This window comes from Triturus cristatus, chromosome 4_1 (assembly GCF_964204655.1).
Source record: "Triturus cristatus chromosome 4_1, aTriCri1.1, whole genome shotgun sequence".
In the NCBI taxonomy this organism is placed as follows: domain Eukaryota; kingdom Metazoa; phylum Chordata; class Amphibia; order Caudata; family Salamandridae; genus Triturus; species Triturus cristatus.
In genome coordinates this window covers 462,605,584-462,632,293 of record NC_140585.1, presented here as the reverse complement: position 1 = coordinate 462,632,293, position 26,710 = coordinate 462,605,584, and the positions used below count along the sequence as shown (strand labels likewise).

The 26,710-nt window shown below is 47.5% G+C and overlaps 1 protein-coding gene across 20 annotated transcripts in view; it reads left to right on the top strand.

The window, feature by feature from the left end:
- EPS8 (EGFR pathway substrate 8, signaling adaptor) overlaps window positions 1-26,710 on the top strand; it is an 861,544-nt gene that overhangs the window by 660,476 nt on the left and 174,358 nt on the right. For all 20 annotated transcript variants that reach the window (XM_085652654.1, XM_085652642.1, XM_085652660.1 and 17 more), the window contains one exon: window positions 18,972-19,120. In XM_085652654.1, the coding sequence (XP_085508780.1) occupies window positions 18,972-19,120 (149 nt within the window). The remainder of the gene's footprint in view (window positions 1-18,971; window positions 19,121-26,710) is intronic.

The following is a 26,710-nucleotide window of genomic DNA, read 5'->3' as shown; positions in this document are numbered from 1 at the left end:
CAAGGTCCAATTCCCACTTGCCCCTCAAGGCGGCAAGGGGCGGTAGGCCTTCCGACGACAGTCTGCGGTAGAGACAAGTAATGGCCTTGGACGTCCCCGCCGCCATCACTACATATTGGCAACCTGCAGCGACCGGTGGCTCCGAGAGCCCCGCATTCCAGTGCCGCTGAAGGCTCGCTACTAGGGCCGCGTGAAGTAAAAAGTCCCCACGTGGGAGCCCATAGGAGTCCTGCAACTCCTGGAAAGGCAGCAGCACCCCCTCCCGGAATAAGTCGCCCACCATCTGCACGCCCAACTCCTCCCAAACAGCCAGCCCAGACCAGTCGCCTCCATGCGGGAACGCCGTACACATTCCCAAAGGAATCTCCGGGGCGTAGGGGCGAGTTATCGCCGCCCTCCTCTGGCACCGGTTCCAACACAGCCGGAGTGTACGCTCTTCCAACGTAAGCAAGGCAAGGTCCAGCCTCTGCTGCAAGACTATGAAGGCTAGCACATGCCGCTGGATCAACCTGTCCTGTGGGCCCTCCGGGCCCCTGTATTCCCTGGCAACCGCCTGCGTAAGCCACTGGAGTTGGGCCGCCAGATAGTACCACTCGAAGTCCGGGACTGCCAGGCCCCCTTCCGCCCTCGGCCGCCGCAGGGTGGTCAAAGCCACCCGCCGTCTCCCTGAGCCCCAAATGAAGCCCGTGGACATCACCCTGAGCCGTTGGAAGTACGACGCAGGTACCCATATAGGTAGGGTGCGAAAGAAATAGAGGAGTCGTGGCAACGCCACCATCTTCAACAGCGCCACCCTCCCGGCGCACAACAGTGGAAGCGTACTCCAGAAACTCATGCTCCCCGCAAGCCGCGAATGGCTCTGCCAATATTCCCCTCCAGCAAGTCCGGCTGGGTGTGGTAGATATTAACCCCCAAATATCGCAGGCAGCTCCCCTCCCATCGGACCAGTCCCAGTGACTGGGGGGCCCGGCTGCCCGATCCCAGCGGGAACAAGCATGTCTTGCCCCAGTTGACCTTGAGCCCAGATAGGCGTCCAAAGGCCTCCAACAAGGCAGTCGCCCCGCGCAGCGCCCCCTCGGCATCCGTCAAAAACATCAGCAGATCATCAGCATACAGAGAGATATAGTGGGCAGCCCCCCTCAAGTGAACGCCTGCATAAGAACGCCCCAGTCGGGCATGCGCCGCCAGTGGTTCAATAGCCAGGGCGAACAACAAGGGGGAGAGCGAGCAACCCTGCCTCGTCCCCCTCCGCACCGGGTAGGAGGCCGAAATGGTGACCCCCGTCTTCACCCGGGCCGTGGCCTCGTTATAGAGCAAGGTGGTCCAGCGCACAAAGCCGTCCCCCAGGCCAAAAGCCCGCAGCACTCGGTATAAATAGGGCCACTCTACACTGTCGAAGGCCTTTTCGATATCAACCGACAGTGTGCAGGCTTCCGGATAGATGTCCCGGTCCAGCTCCATCACCCGCAACAAACGTCGCACCGACGTGGCCGTGTTACGCCGAGGGATAAATCCCGCTTGATCCGGGTGGATCAAGGCGGTCATATGAGTCAACAGGCGCAACGCCAAGATTTTACTCAGGATTTTGTAGTCCACCGTCAACATGGAGAGCGGGCGGTACGCCGTGCGTGCGCCAGCCTCCCCTCCCGGCTTCAACAAGGGCACCACAATTGCCTCTCGAGCTGAGGCCGGTAAGCGCCCAAGTCGCCAAGCCTCGCCGTAAAGGACTTGCAGCTGTGGCGCTAGCAGATCCGGGCAAGCCGCATAGAACTCAATGGGCAATCCGTCCACTCCCGGGGTCTTTCGCCTGGCCATTTGCTTAATCGCTGCACGAATCTCGCCCAGGGATATAGCACCCCCGAGGTCCTTCTCGCTCTCCGAGTCCAGCCGGGGTAGGCGAGCCGCCTCCAGAAACTCGGCCAAGCCTTCAGGTTCCCCCTGCATGGTGCTGTCATACAGCCCTGCATAATAACTGGCAAACTGCTTATTGATCCCCGTCTGCGAATAGACCGGGACCCCCCCTGCTTCGACCAGAGATAGTATAGGGGTACCGCGGGCCGTCGCGGACGCCAACCATGCCAGAAGAGACCCCACCTTATCCCGTTCCGCATGCGCCCGGGTAAGGTAATCCTTATGATCAAAGCAGCGAAGCTTCTCTACACACACCGCCACGCCCTCACGCGCCTCCACGACCGCAGGCAGCTCGCCCTCCCCCGCCTGATGCGCGCGCTCAGCCGTCCGCAGTTGGGCCTCCGCCCCCGCTACCTCCTTCAGCAAGGTCTTCCGCACGCCAGCGGTGGACGATATACAAACTCCCCGAACCACCGCCTTGAACGCATCCCATTCCGTCGCCCGGGTCGACGCCGTATCCGAGTTAGTCCTAAAGTACTGCTCTATGCAGCCGCTAACCTCAGCCCGGAAAACCGGGTCCTCCAGCAACAAGGGGTTTAAGCGCCATGTGGGTATCGCCTGCCGCTGTCTAGACCACTGTAGCACCCCCATGCAAGGGTTATGGTCCGAGATGGTTTTAGCCAAATACTCACTATGTCGCATCAGGGTCTGGACATCCGGGGAACACAATATACTGTCCAAACGGACATACAACTCGTGGGGGACTGAGTAGAAGGAGTAATCCCTATCCATCGGGTGATGTGTCCGCCACGTGTCTACCAACCCCCAGGTGTCCTGCCAAGCGCGCCTACTATTGGCCACCCTACGGACCACCGATTGTGCAAGGGGCGGGTGGGACCTATCCAGCTCAACATCAGCCACTGAATTAAAATCCCCTCCCAACACCACCGTCCCCGTCAAATAGGCCGCGAGCTGCCCCGACAGTCTGGAGAAGAAGGCAGCCTGGTCTACATTAGGGGCATACACACTACAGAAGGCCATGTCCCTCCCATCTAGTCGCCCCTGCACTGCTACAAACCTGCCCTCCGGGTCCACCAGTGTCGCCAGCGGCTGGAAAGGGACTCCCGCCCTAACCCAAATCAGGGCCCCTCGGGCAAACTTCGAGAAGGTAGTATAGAATAATTGGCCTCGCCAGCGCCGCTGCAACGCCTTCCCCTCCTCGCGATCTAAATGGGTTTCTTGGAGAAAGACTACCTGGATCCCTCTCCGCACCAGGTAGGCATGCACTTTATATCTCTTCCCCATAGAGGTGAGCCCCCTCACATTCCAGGTCAGGACTCGCAGTTCAGGTGGGGTCCCCATCCCATCGCCTTACCAACCACTCTTTCCCAGCCCTCCGAGGCACACTGACATTCCCCTGAAGCCCCCCAACTCCCCAACTCCCCACACGCCCTCCCCTCCCCAGAACAGGTGCTAAACTGCAGTTACCCATCCAAATACCACCCCAAACAAGATCTAACACTCTGGTAGCCACCAGCGTCTCACAATGTCCGTGAGGGTGAGGTGGTGGCTCTGCACCAGACGGGCCGGTCGACTGTCCCCTGCTGTGCATCCGCGCCCAGTCTCTGCAAATCCCCCCCCGGTGTTCCTCGCCCCTTCAAATCTCCCGCTCTCCAGCTCCCCATTCCAGGGCCCCCCAGCAACAATCCCCGGTCCGCAAGGTGTCATCAGTTACCGATCACACTCCCAACCCCGCAAAGCAAGGTCTGGGCCCTCCTCCCCACATACATACAACTCCCGCTCTGCGCCTCTTACTGCACCCTGGGGAGTCCCAGTTCCTTCAGGCGTCCAGCAGTTCATCTGCCGTCCCTGGGGTCACGTCCGGTAGCAGCTCCGCATCCTCTCCGGGGCCATCCGACAGGGAGGCCTCCGAGCCCCTCTTGGAGCCCGAGTCTTCACTGGGCTGGGAGGCCGCGGCCCCCGATATCGCAGAGACCGCCCGCAACGCAGCCCGCCGCTCCAGCACCGTCTGGGATGCTCCCGGTGATCGGACCCCTGTTGTCCGAGGCCTGTTGCGCCTGCTGCGGCGGGCCCTCGCTCGGGTCCCCGGCGGCCCCTCCTCGTCCACATGCGCCGCCACTCCCGTTCGGGCCGATTCGAACCAGCTCCAGGCCGCCGCGGGGTCCGTAAAGAAGGATGTCTTTCCGTCTAGTACCACTCTGAGGCGAGCCGGGAACCGTAAGGAGTACTGCAGGCCCTCGTCCCGTAGCGCCTTTTTCACCGCCTGAAAGGAGGAGCGCCTGCGCTGGACCTCCATGGGATAATCCGGATAGATTGATACCGGGACATTCTCCACTTGATAGGGGCCCATGGATCTTGCCTTCTGGAGAATGATATCGCGGTCCCTGTAGTGCAGCAGCCGAGCCACCACCGGCCTGGGAGGTCGGCCCGGATCCGGGCCGACCTCCCAGGCCGGCGCTTTACTTTTAATGTTAAAAGTAAAGCGCGGGTGCCGCGATTATACCAAAAGTAAAGAAATAGATATTTTTTTCTATTTCTTTACTTTTGGTATAATCGCGGCACCCGCACTTTACTTTTAATGTTGTAAGTAAAGCGCGGGTACCGTGATTATACCAAAAGTAAAGAAATAGAAAAAAAAATCTATTTCTTTACTTTTGGTATAATCGCGGCACTCACGCTTTACTTTCAACATTAAAAGTAAAGCGTCGGTGCCGCAATGCTTGTTTTTTATAGGGATTCAGCCTCGCACGTCTGTCATTCATGAGCGGCAGGATTAAATAACTTTCTGTTATTTCGTTTTATTTCAGAAGCGTAACCACTGCAGGCAGCTTACTAAATACAGTAAAGCCCGCCACATGAGAGAGGACTACATTTTAAATAGTATTTTTATATTGGTGTGACAGAGAACACGGACAGTGATGCACAAGACTAAACCGATAGTGATGAGGGCAAACGCATTACAAGGTGCGGGTGGAAAAAATAAAAGATTATCTCAGCCAGCGCGTTTACTTTTGAGAATGTGATGGAGTCCACAGTTTTTTTTTAGCAAATCTGAGCTTTCAGCACCAATGCAGCGCAAGCCAATGTCGACCGTGTGTTTAAAATAATATTATATTACTAGAAATATTAATAATAATAAACATTTTGGGGGTGTGCCATGCCGCGCATGTCTTGACTTGCATGCAATGTGATTGCAGTGTTGACCATAAGAACACGATTTACAGGCCTGTTTAGAGAATCGCTTGGAGCAAATGTAAACACGGTGCCCGGTTTAATTTTTTTTTCCATTAACGTACATGGGCGCCGCTCTCCCTACCATGGCGCCCGGTTTCATGGTATGTTTTTTAATTGACTGCAGTCTGTGGTAGAGCCGGGTGCTCGTTATTACTGTTCCAACGCAGCCTTACGCTTGATGTGACCTCATGGAAAATCCCTGGGTTTCCCTGTGCTATATCCTACTTTGGTTCTTCTAAGCCAAGTGACAGCATGACTAACCCCTTATAGGGTCCCAAAGGCGAGACCTATTGGCTATGTCAATGCTTGTTATTGGGTTGTGTTTTCAGATGTCCCCGACCTTCAAATGGTACAGAGTAGTGACCTCGATATGGTTCAAGTTTTAGATCATGGTAGCCACGGAGGGGTTAGAGGGACCGTCCATTCTACATTGAAAAAGATGTACTAAATATGAATCCGTGTCAGGAGCGTACCTCTTAGCAGTTCTGGAAGATTGCACCTAGCCTACCATCATGCAGGTCTACAGCCCAACGGACATGGAGGAGAGAGTTGAGCAGAGTTGTGAGGTTCTATACTCTGGGTACAGGTCGGTGTGCATCAAATCACTTATATCCTCCTGCTTCTCATTGTTTTGTGGTTCCTGACATCATTTTCGTATATTAAATTATAAGCCAATAACCAATCTATTCAAGATTCCACCTGTGACAAACTACTTCTGAGCAAACGGGCTATGTTACACAGTAGTCCCACTTGCTCCGCCTTCACGTGTCACATGTAATAAGAGCGCACACCCTCTTACCCCACCTGTACTGCAGCAAACCTTATTTTAAAAGGCAGGCACTGGTGGTGAGCACTTGTATCAATTTTAGCAGAGCTTAAAGTGAACCAGACTTAGTTAGTGAAGCTCTCTGGCAGCAGAGGTCCAAAACGTAGGTGGTTCAAAATCAAAAAAATCTTGGTATGTTAAGTGGGTCAGGACCTGCTCTTCCATGGAAACATTTATACAGAAGGTTTACTTAAAAAAAAGTTTCCTAGTTTGGCTTGATAAATATGTAGGAACGAGATATGATAGTAGGTACATCATTGTTGTGTTGGTTACAGAGTGAAACTGATTCTGTTACAATTCATTGCTAATAGAGCGGAGTATGTGAACTGACTAGAGAAGAAAGTTGATTTAGCCAGGATTGGCTAGATGGCTGGAAGCTCCTGGAGTAGAGCCAAATTAATATATTTTTGTGGGGTTCGTTTTGAGAAAAAAAGCTTATCCAGTTAACTTGGTAGTGAAGGAAAAGCTTTAACTGATGCCTTCCGGAAATGACTCTAAGGTGGAGCTTGGTGTTGATGAGTACCAAGGCTACATATTGATAAGTTCCATTGTCATGTTCCCAACAAACCTCTCTTGGTTTCATATCCCACAATATAGTGAAGACGAGGGTCTAAAGGTCTCTGTATAAATTGTGATCTTACAGTGAAATTAGGATGGTTAAATCAGCCCTGTAGTGAAACAGCATTCGGGTTATCACCTTCAATATAAGTATTTTTAGATTTTATAGTGTTTGTGTTCATGTTTGTTTGTATAAAATTGTATGTTTTAGAATTATGCATGTAGAATTACAGATATTTAAGCATTTAACTTCTTACCAAAAGGGAGTGGTATTATTTTTTCCTGTAGTGGAGTCTCACCCTGAGATGGTATAGCCCTGTTACTATAGTGTAACATTTTTAATATTGACCTAGAAAAGTATTTAGGGTATTCTGAAAGTCAAAATGCAGTTGCACTTCTAAGCGATTAAAAAGGGAGACTGCTTGAGAAGAGAGGATGTGTCATTAAGATGGGCTTTCCTATTTGTTAGTGCCTGTTAAACCGGAGATCCTTCCCTTGGTATCTTCCCCCAAACCTTTTGCCTTCACCTCCCTGGCTTTTCTGAATTTATTTTGGTTGGCTTTAGGACTCTGTGCACTTTACCCCTGCTAACCAGTGTTAAATGCTGATGGGCACTCCCTAACATGGTTATATTGGCCTACCCCTGATTGACACATTTAATTTATGTTTAAGTCCCTAATATATGGTACTTCATGTACCCAGGGCATTTAAATAGAATACTACTACTGGACCTGCATCACCCATTGCACCACCCACCAAAGTAGCACTTTAAAACATGTCTCAGGCGTGCCATTACACCCTGTAGTGCAGTTATAAAATGCTATACCCTACCCCACTTACACTTCAAAGGATGTGCTTCCAGCACACACAAAAGAACCTGAAACAAGCTGTTTGTCACCCCAGGCAGTTTGGTGTTTAACCGGGGTAGGGAAGAATTTTCCAGAATCAGATCTGTGGATAGCACAGGATGTCCACCCTCCTCCCCCCCACTTACACACCCATGAAGGTTGGCACCAGGTATACATATTGAACCACTCTTCATTATACTCTTGGACCTGTGCAAGATTCAGAAGATGCACTGCCCTGTTTCCAGAAGTACTGCCTTGCTGCTGAATTGACTGCCTTGCTATCCTACTGTCACCAGAGTGACTCCGAGATCTAGTTGGCTGGCTTGAGCTACAGGGACATAGTATGCTCCAGAGACCCTGATACACCTGACCTCTGCCTGGAGTGAGTCCTGATTCCCCAAGTAGTGGTTAAGATTCTTCTCCTGCCAAAGCTTGAAACTTGGTACTTAGAAATATTTCACAAAAAAGTGTCCTGAGAACCGACAGGAGACTGGAACCTACATGCTAACTGATCTTCCCAGAGTACATCATTGCACGGCCTGACTTTGCTGTAGCTCCCGTCACATGCTTCTCCACAGCAGCAAATCCTGTTCAGCGGGGCCCATCGGAAAGGGTATCCAGTCCCATGAAATACTCGTTGGTTCTTCTAAGTCCCAATGTAAGCTCAGACTGGACCCAATTCACCTCATGGAGCTGAACTGCGCTCCATTGTGGTCATATTTAACTTTTGACTTTGCCCTATTATCGTGCTTTGCTCTTTTTGTCGCTATTGTTCACTTAAAACATTTAAAATGTTGATTTTGCATATTGGATTTAATTCATTTTTGTGTCATTTTATTTGCTGAAATGTGCTCTATTTTTCTACATTGTTTTGAGATGTTTCTTGTGTTTTGTTTTCACTTTATTACTGTTTGAGTGCTGCATAAATAAATTATACATAGCCTCTAAAGTTAAGCTACCACAGATTTAAGCACAGATTAATTTACTGACTTTTGTGGTTCACCCGGACCGTTTTGTTTTTTTGCTTGAGAAGGATTTACACCCCCCTCAAACAATAAACCAACTTCTTACAAAGACTAATAGCTAAGCTCTGTGGTATACTGTCCGAGACGTGTGATGCCAGAAGCGAGGGCGAGAGACAAATGGAAGACTGATTTATATAGTACAATCCCAGATGCAATTTGCTGTGCTGTGGCTCCCAAATGGCAGAAGTATTGCTGAACAGTAGGCACAGATTAATATTTACAGTACATTCATAGGTTATATTACACATCCGCAGGACTAAACGTAGTTGACCTAAAGGTGGTCCAAATTTTGGACAACGCAGGGAAGACTTTAATGATTTGTCACGGGAATGTGTGCCGATATCAGATCACTAGACTCAAATATTTAAAACTTTATGAAAAAATCTCCTTGCCAATTAGCCCTTTTCCACTAACATTGGTATTCAACTCTGTGAAAGAAACCCCAAAGCAGGTCTAGTAGCTGTGTGGCTAGTAGTGATCCACTGTGGTAGAGATTTATACAGCAGGGCTTTCACCTTCTTAACGGATTAGAGATGTTAGGGGCATTGTTACCCAGTGTTTGATAGTAGATAATCCATAACATTAGACTAAGAATAGTAGTGATAAGAACCGTGGAAAACCTTGCAAAGTACAACAGTATAAATATACAATATTAGTACAGTCTATTTTGAAAATAGCTGCAGCTTGAAATAAGGTAAATCGCAGGGATGATATTGTTGTCAATGTGAACCCTAGCAAAAGAAGCTATCATAGGAGAGACCTCAGGCATTGCTGGGGATGGAGATATTATAAGTATGCCAGCCATATCATATTAGCATTGCTAAACGTAGAGTACACATGTATTGCCTCTGAGATTGGAAGATTGTATGGTATGGATAGTTGCACACTGTTATAAATGGGGTTCCTGGTTGGCTGAGGTATGCACCCAGGCCAGATATGGACTATCACTCTCATTAGGGTAAGCTAAGTGCACTAAAATATAACCTCGAAGCAGGCAGGTTTATCAAAAGAGGCAATGTGTAACATTTTTGTGCTACATTCACACACGTACACAATTAATACACCACAAAAAGACTCCACATGGGTTTATAAAATTAAAGAATATGTTCGAGGCATATGAGCTGCAGATTACACACTTTTGCATAGATCGCCATCTGGTGTTGAGCCCAGATGTTTGCAGTTTGTTTTTCCTCTTGGAAAGTCTTTGGAAGTCACGAGGTCGGTGACTCCTCCTTTGGATGGTATCACGCATTGGCTTCGGCTCCATCCTCAGATTGTTTTTTTCTGCCATCGGGCTCGGATGTGATCTTCGCGCTCCGGTTCCGAACAGCTTCCAGTTCGACGATCGACGCGCAATCCTCACCCCAATCGCTGTATTGTTTCGATCACTCTCTCTTCAATCAAAGCGCCTTCTCATCGACACACTATCCTTCGGTTCCAGTCGTCGACGGCGGCCTTCAGGCCTACCCAGGCTCCGGTCCCGGCTCATGGAAAGAACTCCATTTAAAAAGTGCCCTTGATGTGGGTCCAAATTTCCCCACACTGATCTTCATGAGGTATGCAACCTTTGCCTCTCCCCGGAACACGAGGCTCGAGACTGTCCAGCCTGTAAGTCTTTCCGATCCAAAAAGACTATTCGGGACCGTAGAGCCAGAAGGAACATGGCACACTCCTCGACGTCCATTCCAGTCGACATCTTCGGAGACGACATCAACGATCCGGAACACCAGAGACACTGCTTCACACACCCCACCTTCGGGCCCGGTGAAGAAGCCAAGTAAGCCTTCCAGCGGCTCGGGCTCAAGCCAGCCTGCCAGCGGTGCCGAGAAACACACTTCGGCTCCGAAAAATAAGACGGCCTCCACCTCGACACCGAGCTCCGCACCGAAACCCTCGGGGTCGAAACCCAGCCCTTCGGCACCGACGCCATCTTCGGTACCGACCAAACCACACAAGGCCACCGACACTACCAAGCCGAAGCCCATCTCGGCACTGACCAAGAGACCGGAGGGTCCCAAGCCGGCTTCTAAACATCAAACCGGCACGGAAAGACCTAAAATTACGGACCAAATTACCTCACCAGAGCTATTTACACCAGATCCCTTGCAAAAAACTCTTACCAAGGATCCAAAAACTGGACATTTGACGCTCTCTACTAAGAAGAGACATTTGGAGAAGCCTGCTCCGCCTCCACCTCCAAAGAGGAAGGACTCTGCTACCTCTCCATTCAGAATACCTTCCCCTCCTCCTCCACCTCCACCCCCTTCCCCACCTCCACCCCCTTCCCCACCTCCACCCCCACCTCATCGTTCTCCTACGCCGTCTCCAGACGGTGATGATCACGGGGACCCATATTATGATACAGGGGATGTGCCACAAGACCCCACCCCTACAGGATCTCCAGATCCATGGGACGATTACCATATACCAGATATCCCCAACGTCCCTCAAGATGATATTTACCCTTCTAGACCATCTCTACCAGAAGATTCACTAGGGTTTAACCATCTTCTGCAAAGAGCAGCACATTATCATGGGGTGGACATGCATAATGACCCTGTGGAGGAAGATTTCCTCCTAGACACATTCGATACTACATAGAGGTCCACCTCCATACTGCCCATGCTCAAAGGGGTGGTAAAGCATGCGGCAGAAGTTTTTAAAGACCCAGTTAGAGCCAGGGTCCTTAACCCACGTATCGAAAAGAAGTACAAACCTGCTCCCTCAGATCCCTCTTACATCAGAGGACCAGCACCACTAGATTCCTTAGTGGTCTCTACGGCACGCAAAAGGGCAAACTCACAAGTGTCAGGTGATGCACCACCACCTGACCAGGAGTCAAAACTGCTAGATGCTTCAGGCAAACGCACAGCATCCCAGGTCGCCAACATATGGTGTATAGCAAACACTCGGGCACTGCTGGCCAGATATGACAGGGCTCATTATGTCGAATTAGAGAGCATAATGCAACATCTCCCTGAAAAGATATAAAAGTAAAGCCAACGAGTTGATTCAAGAGGGTAAAACAATCACAAACACCTCTATACGTTGTGCCCTAGACGCAGCAGACACAGCCTCCAGGGCCATTAACACCAGCGTCCTTCTCCGTCGTCATGCTTGGTTAAGGGTATCTGGGTGTAAACCAGAAGTACAAGCCTCCATCCTTAACCATCCCTTTGACCAGGAACATCTATTCGGGCCAAAGGTGGATGAGGCCTTAGAAAAGATGAAAAAGGACACAGATACAGCAAAATCCATGTGGGCCTTACAGTCTCACCCGCCCAGACGCTCCTTTCGCCGCTCATCCTTTCGGAGTGCATCCAGAGGCTACTCCTCAGACACAGCGTCCACATCGTACAAGTCCCCTACTCAGACCACCTTTACAAAAGGTTACCAAAGAGGCGGCTACAGGGGTAACAACAACAAGGGCAGAGGCAAAACAAACAACGCCCATTCTGCCACCCAATGACTTCCCCCCGCTCCCCCCAGACTATTCCACTCCAGTCGGGGGCAGACTCACAAATTTCCTTCATGTCTGGGAGACCATCACCTCAGACAAATGGGTGACCCAAATAATTCGGTCAGGATACTGCCTGGAATTAACATCTACCCCCCAAACATTCCACCCAGGCAACGCCCAATGTCACAAGAACATTCCACATTGCTAAAGCAGGAGGTAATCTCCCTCCTACAAAAACAGGCAATAGAACACGTTCCTGTCAATCAACAAAATGTGGGGGTTTACTCCCTATATTTTCTAATACCAAAAAGGGACGAGACTCTACGACCTATTCTAGATCTCCGGCCCCTAAACACATACATACACTCAGACCATTTTCACATGGAAACGCTTCAGCAGGTACTTCCGCTCCTCTCCCAGAACGACTTTCTCACCACACTGGACTTGAAAGACGCATACTTCCACATTCCAGTACACCATGCTCACAGAAAGTACCTCAGATTTGTAGTGGACGGACAACACTACTAATTCAAAGTGCTCCCGTTCGGAGTCACAACAGCACCACGGGTATTCACCAAGTGCCTAGCGGTGGTGGCGGCACACCTCAGAAGACAGCACATTCACGTCTTCCCATATTTGGACGATTGGCTGATAAAAGCCACTTCATACAACCAATGTGTACACCACACCGTTACCACAATCCAACTACTTCACCAACTAGGCTTCACGGTGAACCACCAAAAGTCCCAGCTAACACCTTCCCACATAAAACATTACCTCGGTGCCACCATAGGCACCTCAAAAGCAATAGCCTACCCCAATCCGTCCAGGATTGCAAGCATTCAGGCTTTGCGACAAAAATTCGTACTTCAACACTCCCTTCCAGCACGAGTGTTTATGCAACTGATAGGGATGATGGCCTCTTGCATTTTCATAGTGCCTCACGCAAGACTCCATATGCGTCCACTCCAAGAGTGCTTAGCGCGCCAATGGAACCAGGCCCAGGGGCAACTGACAGATCTGGTGTTGGTAGACGGTCGCACCCATCGCTCTCTGCAGTGGTGGAACACCACAAACCTTTCCAAAGGTCGACCGTTCCTGGACCCGGTTCCCCAAATAGTACTAACAACGGACGCATCGCTCTCCGGCTGGGGAGCTCATCTAATACACCTCACAGTGCAGGGCACATGGACGCCGCAACAAAAGTTACTCCATATCAACCATCTGGAGTTACTTGCAATCTTTCTAGCCCTGAAATCCTTTCAACCACGGATTTCAGGCAAGGCAGTCCTCATTCGCACAGACAACATGACGGCCATGTATTATATTCAAAAACAAGGCGGCACACACTCTCCACAGCTCTCTCAATTAGCACAGAGCATATAGAGATGGGCAATTCCCCACAAAATCTTTCTCCTAGCTCAACATGTCCCAGGAGTCCAAAACACCGTGGCAGATCTGCTCAGCAGACAGACACAACAGATCCACGAGTGGGAACTTCACCCACAGGTTCTTCATCCATTCTTTCAAATGCGGAGCATCCACAGATAGACCTCTTCGCCACCCACGAAAACGCTAAATGCCCAAGCTTCGCCGCCAGATACCCACACCCATTGTCCAAAGGAAATGCGATATGGATGAACTGGTCAGGCAAATTTGCGTACGCTTTTCCACCTCTCCCACTCATTCCATTAGTGGTGCGAAAGCTACAACAGCACTCCCTCCCACTGATCCTAGTAGCTCCAACGTGGGCCAGACAACCGTGGTACACCACGCTGCTGGAACTCTCGGTAGTACCACACCAAAAGCTACACCTCTCACCATGCCTCCTAACCCAGAACCATGGAGAGATCAAGCACCCGGACCCAGCTCAGCTCAACCTTGCGATCTGGCTCCTGAAATCCTAGAATTTGGGTACCTAAACCTTCCCCCCGACTGTATGAACATCATCAGAGAAGCTAGACGCCCTACCACTAGAGCCTGCTACGCTGCCAAGTGGAAAAGATTTGTTGTTTATTGCCATAACAACACAATCAATCCTCTAGACGTGTCTATACAACACATCATATGCTACTTACTCCACCTACAAAGGTGTAATCTAGCCTATACCTCCATTCGGCTACACCTCGCAGCAATTGCAGCTTACTTACAAAACAGGCAGCACCTATCACTTTTCAGAGTACCTGCCATTAAAGCCTTCATGGAAGGCCTCAAAACAATAAGTCTCCCCAGAGTACCACCCTCACCTGTGTGGAACTTAAATATCGTTCTCACAAGGCTGATGGGGCCTCCCTTCGAACATTTGCATAAATACGAACTGCAATTCCTCACATGGAAAACAGCTTTCCTTGTAGCCATCACTTCCCTTAGAAGGGTCAGTGAGATACAAGCACTTACCATACAAGAACCTTTTCTTCAAATGCACCAGAACAAGGTTGTTCTCCGTACCAACCCAAAATTCCTACCTAAAGTCATTTCCCCTTTTCACCTTAACCAATCTGTAGAATTACCAGTATTTTTCTCGCAACCTCAGACCATTGCAGAAAGGGCTCTGCACACGCTAGATGTCAAACGAGCCTTACTTTACTATATCCAAAGAACACAACCTTTCAGAAAGACCAAACAACTGTTTGTCTCTTTCTCTCCACCACACAAGGGCAACCTCATCTCAACATCAGGGATAGCTAGGTGGATTGTAAAATGCATCCAGATTTGCCACCACAAAGCAAAACGAACGCTTTCCGTTCCCCCTAAAGCCCATTCTACACGGAAGATAGGGGCTTCCATGGCTTTTCTAGGGAACATCCCACTAGATGATATCTGCAAAGCAGCTACATGGTCAACACCGCACACTTTCACTAAACACTATTGTGTAGATGTGCAAACCAAGCAACAAGCTAGTGTGGGCCAGGCTGTACTAAAAACACTATTTCAAACCACTGCAACAGATACCGGTGGTCGCCGCTAAGGTTGGGAACTGCTATATAGTCTATGCAAAAGTGTGTAATCTGCAGCTCATATGCCTCGAACGGAATATGCTACTTACCAGTATGCATCTGTTCTTGGCATGCAGAGCTGTAGAGCTGCAGATCTACACACGCCCACCCGGCTACCTGTATCTGTTCTGGTCTATCTTATTTAGATACAACACACATGGGTTTCTTCACTGTTGTTACTACGCTCCATCTTTCCCTGCTGGCGAAAAGCAATCTGAGGATGGAGCCGAAGCCCATGCGCGATACCATCCAAAGGAGGAGTCACCGACCTACTTCCAAAGACTTTCCAAGAGGAAAAACAAACTGCAAACATCCGGGCCCAACACCATATGGCGATATATGCAAAAGTGTGTAGATCTGCAGCTCTACATGCCAAGAACAGATGCATACTGGTAAGTAGCATATTCCTTATTTGATTAAAACGAGACCAAAATGACAAACATCCAATTGAGACTTTTCAAGTTATGTCAATACGCCTGGAAAATCAGTGCAAGAAATGCTTTTGCTTCTGTTTACTGAGAGTATTTACTGAGAGTGCTGGAAAGGAACTTGGAGTTCATGCCTTTATTGCGGTCTTGTTAGGCCGAGGTTACTGATAGAGATCCCAGCAGGGGATCGGCAGGTTCAGGTTCTTTACTGTGTGGTTCAGACAGTCCAAACGAGGAATCTACTGCGGGGCCCTCGTGACTGGTAAATCACAAACAGTTAAGAGCCGCCACATCAAGCCGGATGACCACAGAGGACCTTGCGACCCAGGACACAGTAATGTTGTGAATGGGAGAGCGGTCTTCTTGTCCTTTGGGACCATCCTATTTGAAAAGTGTTGCGCTGCCAGGCCGTGCTGGGTTGCCTATGGCGATCAGAGCAGGCCCAGCGAAGTCATGTTGATCTCCTCCTGCAGCCTACGGTGTGCAGCACGGCTTCTATAGATGAATCATCACGGGCGAAGCTTGTTCGCTGTGGCAATGCAGGTGCTGCGTCAGAAGGGCTTGCCTCAGCTCTGCGGTGTCAGCTTGGGCTCAGAGGTGATGCTTGTGGTCAGCATGTGGCGCTGAGCTTTGTAGATTACATGACAGTCTTTACTCCAGCAGAGTTCTTTCCACGCCCGGTACTACACTGATTTGGTAGGGCCAGAGCCCTATTACTTATACCCAAAAGTGCCTTTGATGTAGAGGGTGATTTCATAGGTTAACTTCATAGGATCCCTTTCAGCCCAGCCTTGGCTCCAGACTACCAGTAGGTGGTAAATCATCCCTTTGAGTGAGGGCAGAACACAACCTATTCTGATATAGGCGTGAGCCACTTCTCCCCCTTCCTGCCCAGAAAGGCTATCTGTATGCACACCCAACTCTCCTGTGGCTGTCTAGAGATAATGCGTAGCTGACACCAGCCCAGACGTGTATTAGAGACAGGCTGTCAGGCACAAACAGTGATACGCACAGAGAAATGCCCATTTTCTAAAAGTGCCATTTCTAAAATAGTAATGTGAAATCCAACTTCACCAGTAAGGAGGGTTTATCATTACCATTCTAAACATACCAATCATGAAAAAGCGGCTTGTTTAGGATCAGGAATTACCACATAAAAATATGTAAGGGAAAGCTAGCTTTGAGAGAAACAGGCCTCAAAGTAGTGAAAAACGAAATAGGCTGATTGTCACTACCAGAACATGTCAAACATAAGGGTACATGTCCTAATTTTTACTGACACATCACCCTGCCCATAGGGCTACCTAGGGCCTAACTTTGGGGTGACCTATGTGTAATATAATGGGGGTTTAAGGGTTGGCAAGTGGTTTTAAATGTCAAGTAGAAGTGGCAGTAAACTGCAGTAAACTGCACTCTCAGTCCCTGCAGTGGCTGGCCTGAGCCATGGTTCAGGGCTACTTATATGAATGGCACAAGCAGTGCTGCAGACCCAAAAGAAGCATTTCATTTAAAGGCCCTGAGCATATGAAGTAGGCCTGGGCTAAATTTCCGTTCCGCTCACGGAAATTGCGATAATTTTACATTTTCGCGTTCTGCGGAGAGCGCGAAAATGTCAAAATTTCCGCATTCCGCAGCTTACCGATAATTTGTTTCTTGCTCGCGCTGTAAAGTAATACATTCTCGCGCGCAGGCGCGCTATCGCCTTACCTGAATCCCCGCGTTCGCCAACAAGTTTTCCAGATCCAGTCGCGTTCTCCACGAGATGTTGGATTGTTGGTAGCCATTTGCGCTGTCTAGCGATAGTTCGCGCCCGCAGTAATGTCATTGGTCGCGCGATCACGTCTTTCTTCATGCACCGCGAGAAGAGTGAAAACAAGATGGCCGCGCTCGCGAGCAACCGCATGGGTAAGTTGGCGAGCCGCGACCGCGCAGAAAATACCGCGAACGGGCGGGAAAAATACTTCCGCATCTTCGCGATATTTCCGCGTGTTTGCGGAGATTTTTAACATTTTCGCGATCATTTGCGAAAGTCACTTTCGCAAATTCCGCCCACCCCTAATATGAAGTGCACTTTACTAGGGACTTAATAAATATGCCATTTGAGTATGAGCCAATGCTAACATGTTTTAGGGAGAGAGCACATCCACTCTAGCATTAGATAGCAGTGGTAAAGTGCCCAAAACCCTGCAACCAGCAAAAACGAGGTCAGAAAAAATAGGAGGAAGAAGGTAAAATGTTTGGGGTAGCCCTGCAATAAGGGCCATTTCCAACACCCACCCTTATCTTTTCTTTGACACATCCTTTTTTCCCACTCTAAATAACCACTTGACTGGAGATGGGATTTTCATTCTGTATGTATTTAATGTTACTATTGTTTTTTTTCCGTTTAATGGTTGAATAAAATCCCCAATTAAAAAATGATTTTCTATTATTGTATGAGGACTAAATTGCTTGATAAGAGCTGGGCAGACAGTTGGCAACATGGATTCTAATGTGAAGTTGTATTACTTGATATATATGTTGTTTGCAATTAGATTGGTTGGTGGTTTTTCACCGTTATAAATCTCAGAGATTTTGAGCGCATAGATTGTGCATACAGACACTTTGGGCCCAATTTTGGATCTCTGCCTCAACTTACTTGTGAATTTGTTAGAATTTACCAACATTCCTAGTAGTACTCTTGAAAAGCTGCACCATGTGTACAGCTGGGAATGCCATGTGCCTATTTTTACAGACTCCTTTTTCTGCTGTGTAGATTTTTACATAACATAGCTATGTGCACAGAGGGAATAATGCCTCCTGCGCAAAGGCACAATTTATTTTTAATTTTTTTCTTCTCAGCGGAGAGTGTTGGTAATCCATCCCCTTTCCCATTCCGAAAGGGGAGTTAAACCAGTCCTTGGTTTCAATATGTATCTGGCCTTTTCCAGGGTGGAAAGGGGGTAGAGAGAAGTTTTGGATGCTCATCGTTGTACATGTTTATGGGAGTTCCCAAACTTCCAAGGTGAACCACTCCTTGAAAGCCCCACTTCCCACTCCTTGCGTGGAATTTACTACTCTGCATTTTTTCATGCTGGTAGGTGTAAAAAATGTATCTATGGGTGTACAGTTGAGGTTACGGCCACAACTACCTTTGTGGAAAGGCCCCTTGAAGTTTAATTTATTAAGTTGTCTACTTGTGTGCAGCTACTCTTCAGCTACATTGTGACTTGTAATGTGATAGGATTTTAAAATATATATATATATATATATGCAATATATTTCCTAATGTTTATTCGCCAAATGAAGGAAGAAGTGCTGATCCCAGCCTTTCTCAAAGTGTGTGTTTATATATAGGTCCTGGTTATCAATGGGGAGGGTGCGACACATGGTGTAGCAGCTGCTACCCCTGGCTTGCCATTTTCTGCCACTGCGCTTGCTACTCTTATCATAAGAGCTCAGGAAGGCAGCGGCTGGAAGAGAAAGTACACCTTTGTCTACCATGTCTTTACCTTTCAGAGGCTCCTGGGGCATAAGGTGTCAATCCTTTAATAACATAAGGGGCTGAAGGGTGCATAATGTATCTTATGCTGTCCCTGATGTTTTGTCTGACCAGTGTCTGATAGCAGCACTCTTTTGCATGGTGATTTTATCTGGAATGCAGGCTCAGGCTGAAAAACCTAAGGAGAACAGAGAGGTCAGTTTAAATGTGTGTTCATTGATTTAAACCTTGTTTTTCCCTTAGATGGTGCAGTCTACTGGAGGACCAGAACTTGCGTGTACTGTGCTAAGCCCACTCTTAACGAAAGATGCAATAGATTTCTTAAACCACACAGTGGTAAATCAAGAAAGGCTGCTGTGGTTGTCCATGGGTGACACTTGGAATAAGGCAAGGTAAGAGGACCTTGTTGTTAATACTGCATTGGGGTTCGTGAAAAAAGTGTATCAAATTGCAAGCCCATTGTTTATCACTAACAGAAATTTTAATGTAGATTATGCGTGCTTCCAGGCTATTATCAAATTTAGTATTCCATGATAGTTTTCCAAACTAAAACACACACAGTAGTATGTGTATATTTTAATATTGTTGCGTATCTTCTGAATATGAAGTTCTACTGAGACTGACGGAATTATGCTATAAGAATATGAACTTGGATTTATGTTACAGGAAATATATCACTATAAATCATATCATACTAAATGAAATCACACTTTTTCAGTCAAAAAGGTAATACCTTTGAAGTAGAATTTTAGATAAGGAAAGGTGTCACCACTCCGGGTAAAACTAATGAAACATCCCATGTTTCCAATGATTAACTTTCGTCAAAATCCTGCAAATAGAATGATTTTTTTAAACGTTTTCAAATTTTCTTGTCCTTTACTCTATCCCTTCAGTACTCCGATTCTGCCCATTTGGTATTAATGCAAAAGAGCACCCGAGTGTTTCCTAATCTGCTGTATACAACATTGATTCTTGTATTTAATTCCTGAAGTTGAAGAATTAAGTACCCAATTTTAACGGCAATTGATTATGAATTGCTAAGGATGTTTTGTGGGCTTTTGTGACAAGTTCCACTAATTTGCTAATTAGATTTTCATTTTTTGTTTAAGATTTGGTGTTGATGCTGGAGTCCCCATGAGTACCACCATTAATAAATTATGAATGACCCTACGAAGACCCTTTAACGAGTTAAAAAAAAAAAATGCTTATTTTTTAGAGAACTTACTGGATTAGGGTAAAGTGCAACTGATTTATGAGTGATCTCTGAATGGACATGTAAAGTATCTAGTGTGGCTTATAGTATGCTCTACAAAGGAAGAATACAGACAATGAGAGAAAAACAATCGGATATTATCACGTCAGACTTTCAGTCCTACAGCCTCATTTTAAAGCAGGTGACACTAGGGATCGGAGGTGCTTCAAAATGTTCCTGTGCAGTTATGATGATGAAGGGGCATATAACAATGTTGAATCAACTTCTCAATACTTTAGAGGGAAGTGATAAGCTCCCATTTCAGAGAACACAGCAGATCACTGGAAGGACGTCTTGGTCAGAGCCAACACAGTCATGATCTAAATGTGTGGTAAGAAAACGCTATTTAAAATACTAAATCTGATCTATAGCCTGATATTTCTTACCAAACTAGAGCTGGAAGGTTTTTCAGCATAGCCAGTAAGAGGCCACGAGCACCTCCCCATACAATTCACTCCTCCCTGGAAGTAACGGCTGAAGCACCTTATAGGCACTTCCGAAGTGCTCATCATGATATCAGTTCCTAACTTTTTGTTATCCGTTGACAAACTTTTTCCCCCTCAAAATGTCTTTCCAGCATACAAGGAAATAAGCCCCCTCCCAAAATTACAGCGTATAAACTGTGTAGTGACTGTTATAAATCTGTGTCAGATCCCCATGAGGTGTCTATACTGTTTTAAGGGTGACTCCAACTCCATGTCATACAAGAAATCTTCCCTAAAGCACCCAAAGGCAAACAAGCAACACAAAGACAAGCTGTAAGTCACCAAGCAGATCCCCACCAGGCCTGACCATGACAGAGGCTGCTTCATTCACCATGGACATTAGACAGGCGGCTGAAGTCTTCGATCTAAAGCTGCCTTCTGGTGGGGTAAAAATCAATGTTCTCATGGAGTTGTTGCAACCTGGACCATTCCCATCTGAACCCCTACTGCCATTCAAAGCTGTAACCGACACCTTCATGGGCACATGGACCAAATCCTGCTTTTGCCTACCCATAAACAGACAAGTGGCACGTCTTCACTAATGCTCAGAGCACCATGTTAGTGGTATGGTATATGTTGTAAAAACTACTAATAAAATCTGTTTAAAAAATAAATAAAAATTGACACGTCATCACAGACCCTCTTTGGGAGACCCTGCCTTCCAAGTGCACCATTCTCTTCCTGAGTACAGTCCTCAACTAGCAGGGTTAACCCAAATTATTTTCCTGCTACCCCTGACATAAAGATAAAAATAATTAAGACATTTGGTGAAATATTTTCTTCTACTAGCCTTGCCCTTAGATCAGTCAGTGCTAGCTACTTACTAGGCTGGTACTTCATGCATTTTGGGACTCCGTCTCTGAAGTCTTACAAGTAGTCCTTGAATAATTTTGCACTAATTTGGCGCAGACTATTCCAGATCGCCAAGATGCGGCCAAGTAGGTCATCTGATCAGGTTTGGACACAACAGACTACTTAGACAGAGCAGTCAATACTAGTGTGCTCCAGTGCCTCGCTTGGATGAGATCCACAGGGTTTTCTGGTAATGTTCAGGCGTAACTATTGTATTGGATATGCCTTTTGACTGCTGTCAGCCCTTTGGCGAGAAGGTAGACTTCCTTCTTGTGCAATGTAACAAGACTAGAGCTACTATGCACGCTCTCGATTTTTCCAAACTCGGAAGACAGTATACCCAACAATTTGGCCTAATTAGAGGAATCACTAGGGGTTTTGCCTATAGACCACATTAAAACCCACCACTCCAACTTACACCCCAGTGCTTTTGGATTTAGGGATCCAGTAGACAGTGTTCAGGCTCGCAGAGACCATGAACATCCTAGTCTCCAGCCTCTCCAGCAGAATCATTCAAACCCATTTAGCTTGTCCTTAGCAGCAAACAAGCACTCTGTGGGAGGAAGGATCAGTTGTGACAAGCGACATCGGATAGGTGGGTACTGCATTTGGTCTAACGAGGCTATGCCCTTCCCATTTTGTTACATCCCTTGGCATTTTCCACCCTCATTGGGCAGCTTTCGGAGGACCATTTGTTTATTTTGCTGTAGGAAGTTCAGACTCTTTTGGACAAAGGAGCAATTTAGAAAGTCTCGGAGATCTGGACTTGGTACTTCTCTCACTATTTCCTTTTGCTGGAAAACAGCAGAGGCCTCAGTTCTAATTTAGATCCTCAACCCCTCAGTTTCTTTCTGTGGAAGGTAAAATTCAAGATGCTCATGCTGGCATAGGTTGTATCTGCCCTGAATGCAGAAGACTGGATGGTACATTTGGAGGAGTTAGAACTGCTGGATGTATATTTCCATGTCCCCATCCAGCAGGCCCACAAACAGTACCTGCGGTTCAAAGTGGGCCAAGAGCATTTTCAGTTTGCCAGGCTCCCTTCTAGCCTGGCCAACATCTCTCAACTGGTCTGAAAGATTATGATGGTGGTGGTCGCGGTGTACTTTTGGAGGTTGGGGGACCCAGTCTTCCCCTATGGGCTACTGAAGGCCGGCTTGCCACAATCTATCGTAAACCACCTCCAGATGACTGTGAACCTTACTACTAGGGTTCACGATCAACTTGCCAAAGTCACACCTGACTCCTTTGCTGAGGTTTTTTTTTTTTTTTTGGAGCCAAACTAGATACAGTGTACTTTCAGGTCTTCCCTCTGGATCAACGATTTCAAGACATTCAGACTATGATCCCAGTGTTCCAACTTCGGTCCTGGGTTTCATTGAGAATGTCTCAGTGGGTACTTGGCCTGTTATCATTCTGCTAATCAACCATGCCTGATAGCATAGGTGGGCCCTGCAGTGGTATCTGACATCTAAATGGGCCCTGCACCAAGAGAACTGATTCCATTCAAGTTTTAGAGGAGACTGCTCAACTGACCAGTGGCATACCCCTCTCTCTTCCCCATCCAGAGCGGGTGGTGATGATGGAAGCATTTCTTCTGAGTTGGGTAGGTCATCTGGGAGAGGTAGAGACCAGAGGACTCTGGACTTTGTCGCAGATCAACTTGGTGGCGTTTTGGGCCATTTGCTTGGCGTCAAAATCCTTCATGTTGTCCATGAAGGGGAAGCTGTTTCAAACCCTTTATAAAACACCACCACTATGTTATTGCACCAATCGGTGCTTGGTGGGGTCCTGGGCTCTGTTTAAGGAGGCCATGGGCTTCTGGAGCTGAATTGTCCGAGCATTTCCCAAATCGTTCATCACCTGGCGAGATTTTTAAACGCCAGGGTGGATGAACTCGGCCAATGACACCCAGTGCATCATGAATGACAACTACACCCAGAGGTTGCCCAGGGAGTCTTCCAATAAGAGGAAGAACACTTGCACAATCTGTTCACAACCGCAAAGAACACAGTTTCAACGCCATCTGATAATACTCTCTATGAGATTCATTCCACTTAGAGTCGAGCATGGGACTCCTTTTTGCCATCCCACCACTGTCACGCCAGTCCAGAGTTGCGAAGACCAGGAACGACTGGGGCCAAGTCATCCTAGTGGCTCTAAATAGGGGCAGGAGTGGGTGGTTCCCCTAACTTTTGGGCATGTGCATCTGTCCTCCTATCAGGCTGCCACTTCGAGAGGATCTCCTGTCACAGCAGCAGGTCAGGGTCCTGCACCCTGGCCTGCACAATCTAATCCTCCATGCGTGTAGCTTGAGCTTTGGCAGTTGAACACATTTGATCTCCCAAAGTATTGGCTGTCATCCTGGTAGCCAGGCGCCCATCTTCAAAATTTGCACTGGATGGTGGGACAAGGTTCTGCCTGTAACACAGGCCTATTGTAGATCAAACTATCACTGTTTGTTCTATCTTTGGTCCAGCAAGGGCTTGTAGTGGGCACGGCTAAAGGTTGCCTGTTAGACCTTTCAACATTTTTACATTTAATGACCAGCCATCCATGATGAAATCTCCTGATGTCATGCATTTTCTTAGAGTATTCGTCCACGTGTTTTCTCCAAAGTCTTTTGTAAGGCTCAGTGGAACCTAAATTTGGTGCTCACTTTTCTAATGTCCTCTTTCATGTCCCTGTTTGAGCCTTCACACAACTGTCCTTTGTCTCCTGACCCTGAAAACAGTCTATCATTGTGATAACCTCAGGCCATCCTTCAAGCTCTGTCAATCCAACTGCCCTACACCACCTGATACAGGACAAGCTGGTGTTGAGTACGAAACTGCCCTTTCTACATAAGGTTGTGAGTCACTTTCACGTCTGACAGGTCATCACATTCCCTATGTTCTTTACACCACCTCAGCCCTCGAAAATTGAGGAGAGACTCAGTTGTTTGACCCCAAAGGAGTGTTGAGCTTCTACACACCCAAAGACCATCAGGTGACTATCGGCTCTTTGTGGGGTTCTCTTGGGCAAACGAATGCAAAGCAGTACTGAAGACGACCTTATCCAGTTGGATAGTCCTCTGCTTCAAGATTTGCTACAGGTTAGGCAAGAAGCATCCTCCTGAGGCATTGTGGTCTCGCTGCTGCTACTACTGTGCTGGCATGTGGCGTGCCTGATATATATATATTTGTCATGCTGTTATTTGGGCATCAGGGCACACATTCACAAAGCTTAATTGCCTTGACAGCCAGGTTCAAATGGAAGAGCATTTTGGTAATTCATTCCTGCAGGACTCTTTGGATCTAAGTCATTCCATAGACAGGGGAGGTACTGTTTTGGCATCAATTCTACAGCTGAAGCATCTGTGGGCAGAAGTATCAATTAGAAGAACAAGTTACTGTGCTTCAGTAACTCTTTCTGGTGGATACTCTAACCATTGACTCCTCACTGCTCCTTCATCTCCCTGTTGTGTGGAGTGAACTCCTTTCCATCTATAAAGGTCCCATATAGAGATCTGCACAATGGCATGAATAATTACTTTTTGGGCTTTAGGGCAGAAGGCACACACAATGTCCAGAAACAAACTGACAGCAGCATGCATGGGTGTTCCCTATATGCGACTCCAGTCATAATTTCTGGCATGTAATGGAGTTAACGCAGACCCGAACAATGCCATCTGTCATGCTGGGACTATGCTAAAAAATCTACTGCCTCCAGTCTGGTGCCTGAGGATACTCTATTGCAGAGGAATCTGTGGTAAGATGAGTTTTTCCACTGGGAAGAACTTTACCATAGGTAAGTAACGTGTTAACCAGTGGTATTTCACACCTGCTAAATTGCGCTCCATGAACCTATTGGAATGAACCCTATGCTTTAGGGGATGTGGAGAGGCTTGTTCCCTGACCCATCTCCTATGGTCTTGCCCATTATCATGGGAATTTCGGCCTGTGGTCCTCCAGACCATTGAAGCTGTGCCAGTTCACGCAAATAATATGCCATTTGCTACTGCCAATGGAACATAATATTCTAGCACTTTGAAGATTTACAATATTGCCTTCAGATTTTAGTTGCTCTTTGGTTAGGTGTTGCAGATCGACCCCTAATTGTCTAACAAAACATCCTATGCCTGAAAGCTTTGTGGTGCAGGCCTCAACTTGTAAGGTGAATCCAAATGGCTTCAACTCAGACTCAGACTCCCCAGACAGGGAATCGAAACGTATTAATGCACTTTGGAAGAATATGTTTTCATCAGCTAAGTTAGCCTTATAGTTCTTAAATGTGATTTGCCTTCTGGGCAGGTGCGCTCACGCTTTGTGGGACATGATCAGTGATATCTTGCTGGCTGTTCTTGAATACCTTATGGCATTTTTTACCTAAACAATTCAAGATTGGAAGTATACATGAAAACATGTGCCGAGCACTGACCTGGGCACCACCCATTGGATAGGCCATGCTATCAGCACCAGCACAGGGCTTAGATGACACACTTGGTTGTGGGCCACTGGATATTCTGGGGACAACATGGACACGCCCTTTAATGGATCTCAACTTTTTGGACAAAAGACTGACTTGGCAAGTAAGCAATTTATAGATAGTTGTGCCACTGCACTATCCTTGGGATTATTGTCGCCAGCCTGCCAGTTTCACCAGCAGTGCAGAAAATGTAAAGGTTACTCCAGGGATCTAGATTATCAGCATTGTCAACCATCTTTCTTGGGGTAGCAACCAGTCCAACCTTTTCAAGGCCGAGGATGTGGTGGATGTCCTACCTGTTTATTCAAGCAGGAGAAGTATTCATTTACTTTCTTCTCCCAAGCTTCAGTGGCACCCAAGCTGCTTTGATTTTTTCATGCAGACCTGCAGTAAGCTGGTAGAGGGCAAGCCTGCCTCTCCCCACCCACATCTGGCTGGTAAATTATCCCTTCAGACCAATGGACTTTTACAGATTGTTCAAAAGTGCTATGCCCTGCTTTTCATTGACTCCCCTTTCCGTCATGCAAGGACACATTTTGGCAGACCACACCTCAATATTAATGCAGGAAGCCAAAATCCTGCTGACAAAGGATGCCATCAAACAGTTGCTGGACTCAGAAGGTTATGAGGGGCACTACACTTGCATGATGCATATTTTGATGTACCCTTCCTGCAGTCCCACAGATGCCACCTTGGGTTCATGGTGGGGTCCGATCACTTCCAATTTGCCTTGTTACCCTTTGGCCTTACCTCAACCCCTCGAGTGTTCATGAAAGTGATGGTGTTTGTCGCAGCTCATCTTTGAAAGTTAGGCAAACATGTATTCCTGTACCTTGATGACACGGTGTTCATGTGGGCTTGCTTCACTCACAGATCAATGCTAGACTACCGCCATTCTCTTGACTTCCTTTGTTTTGCCATCTATG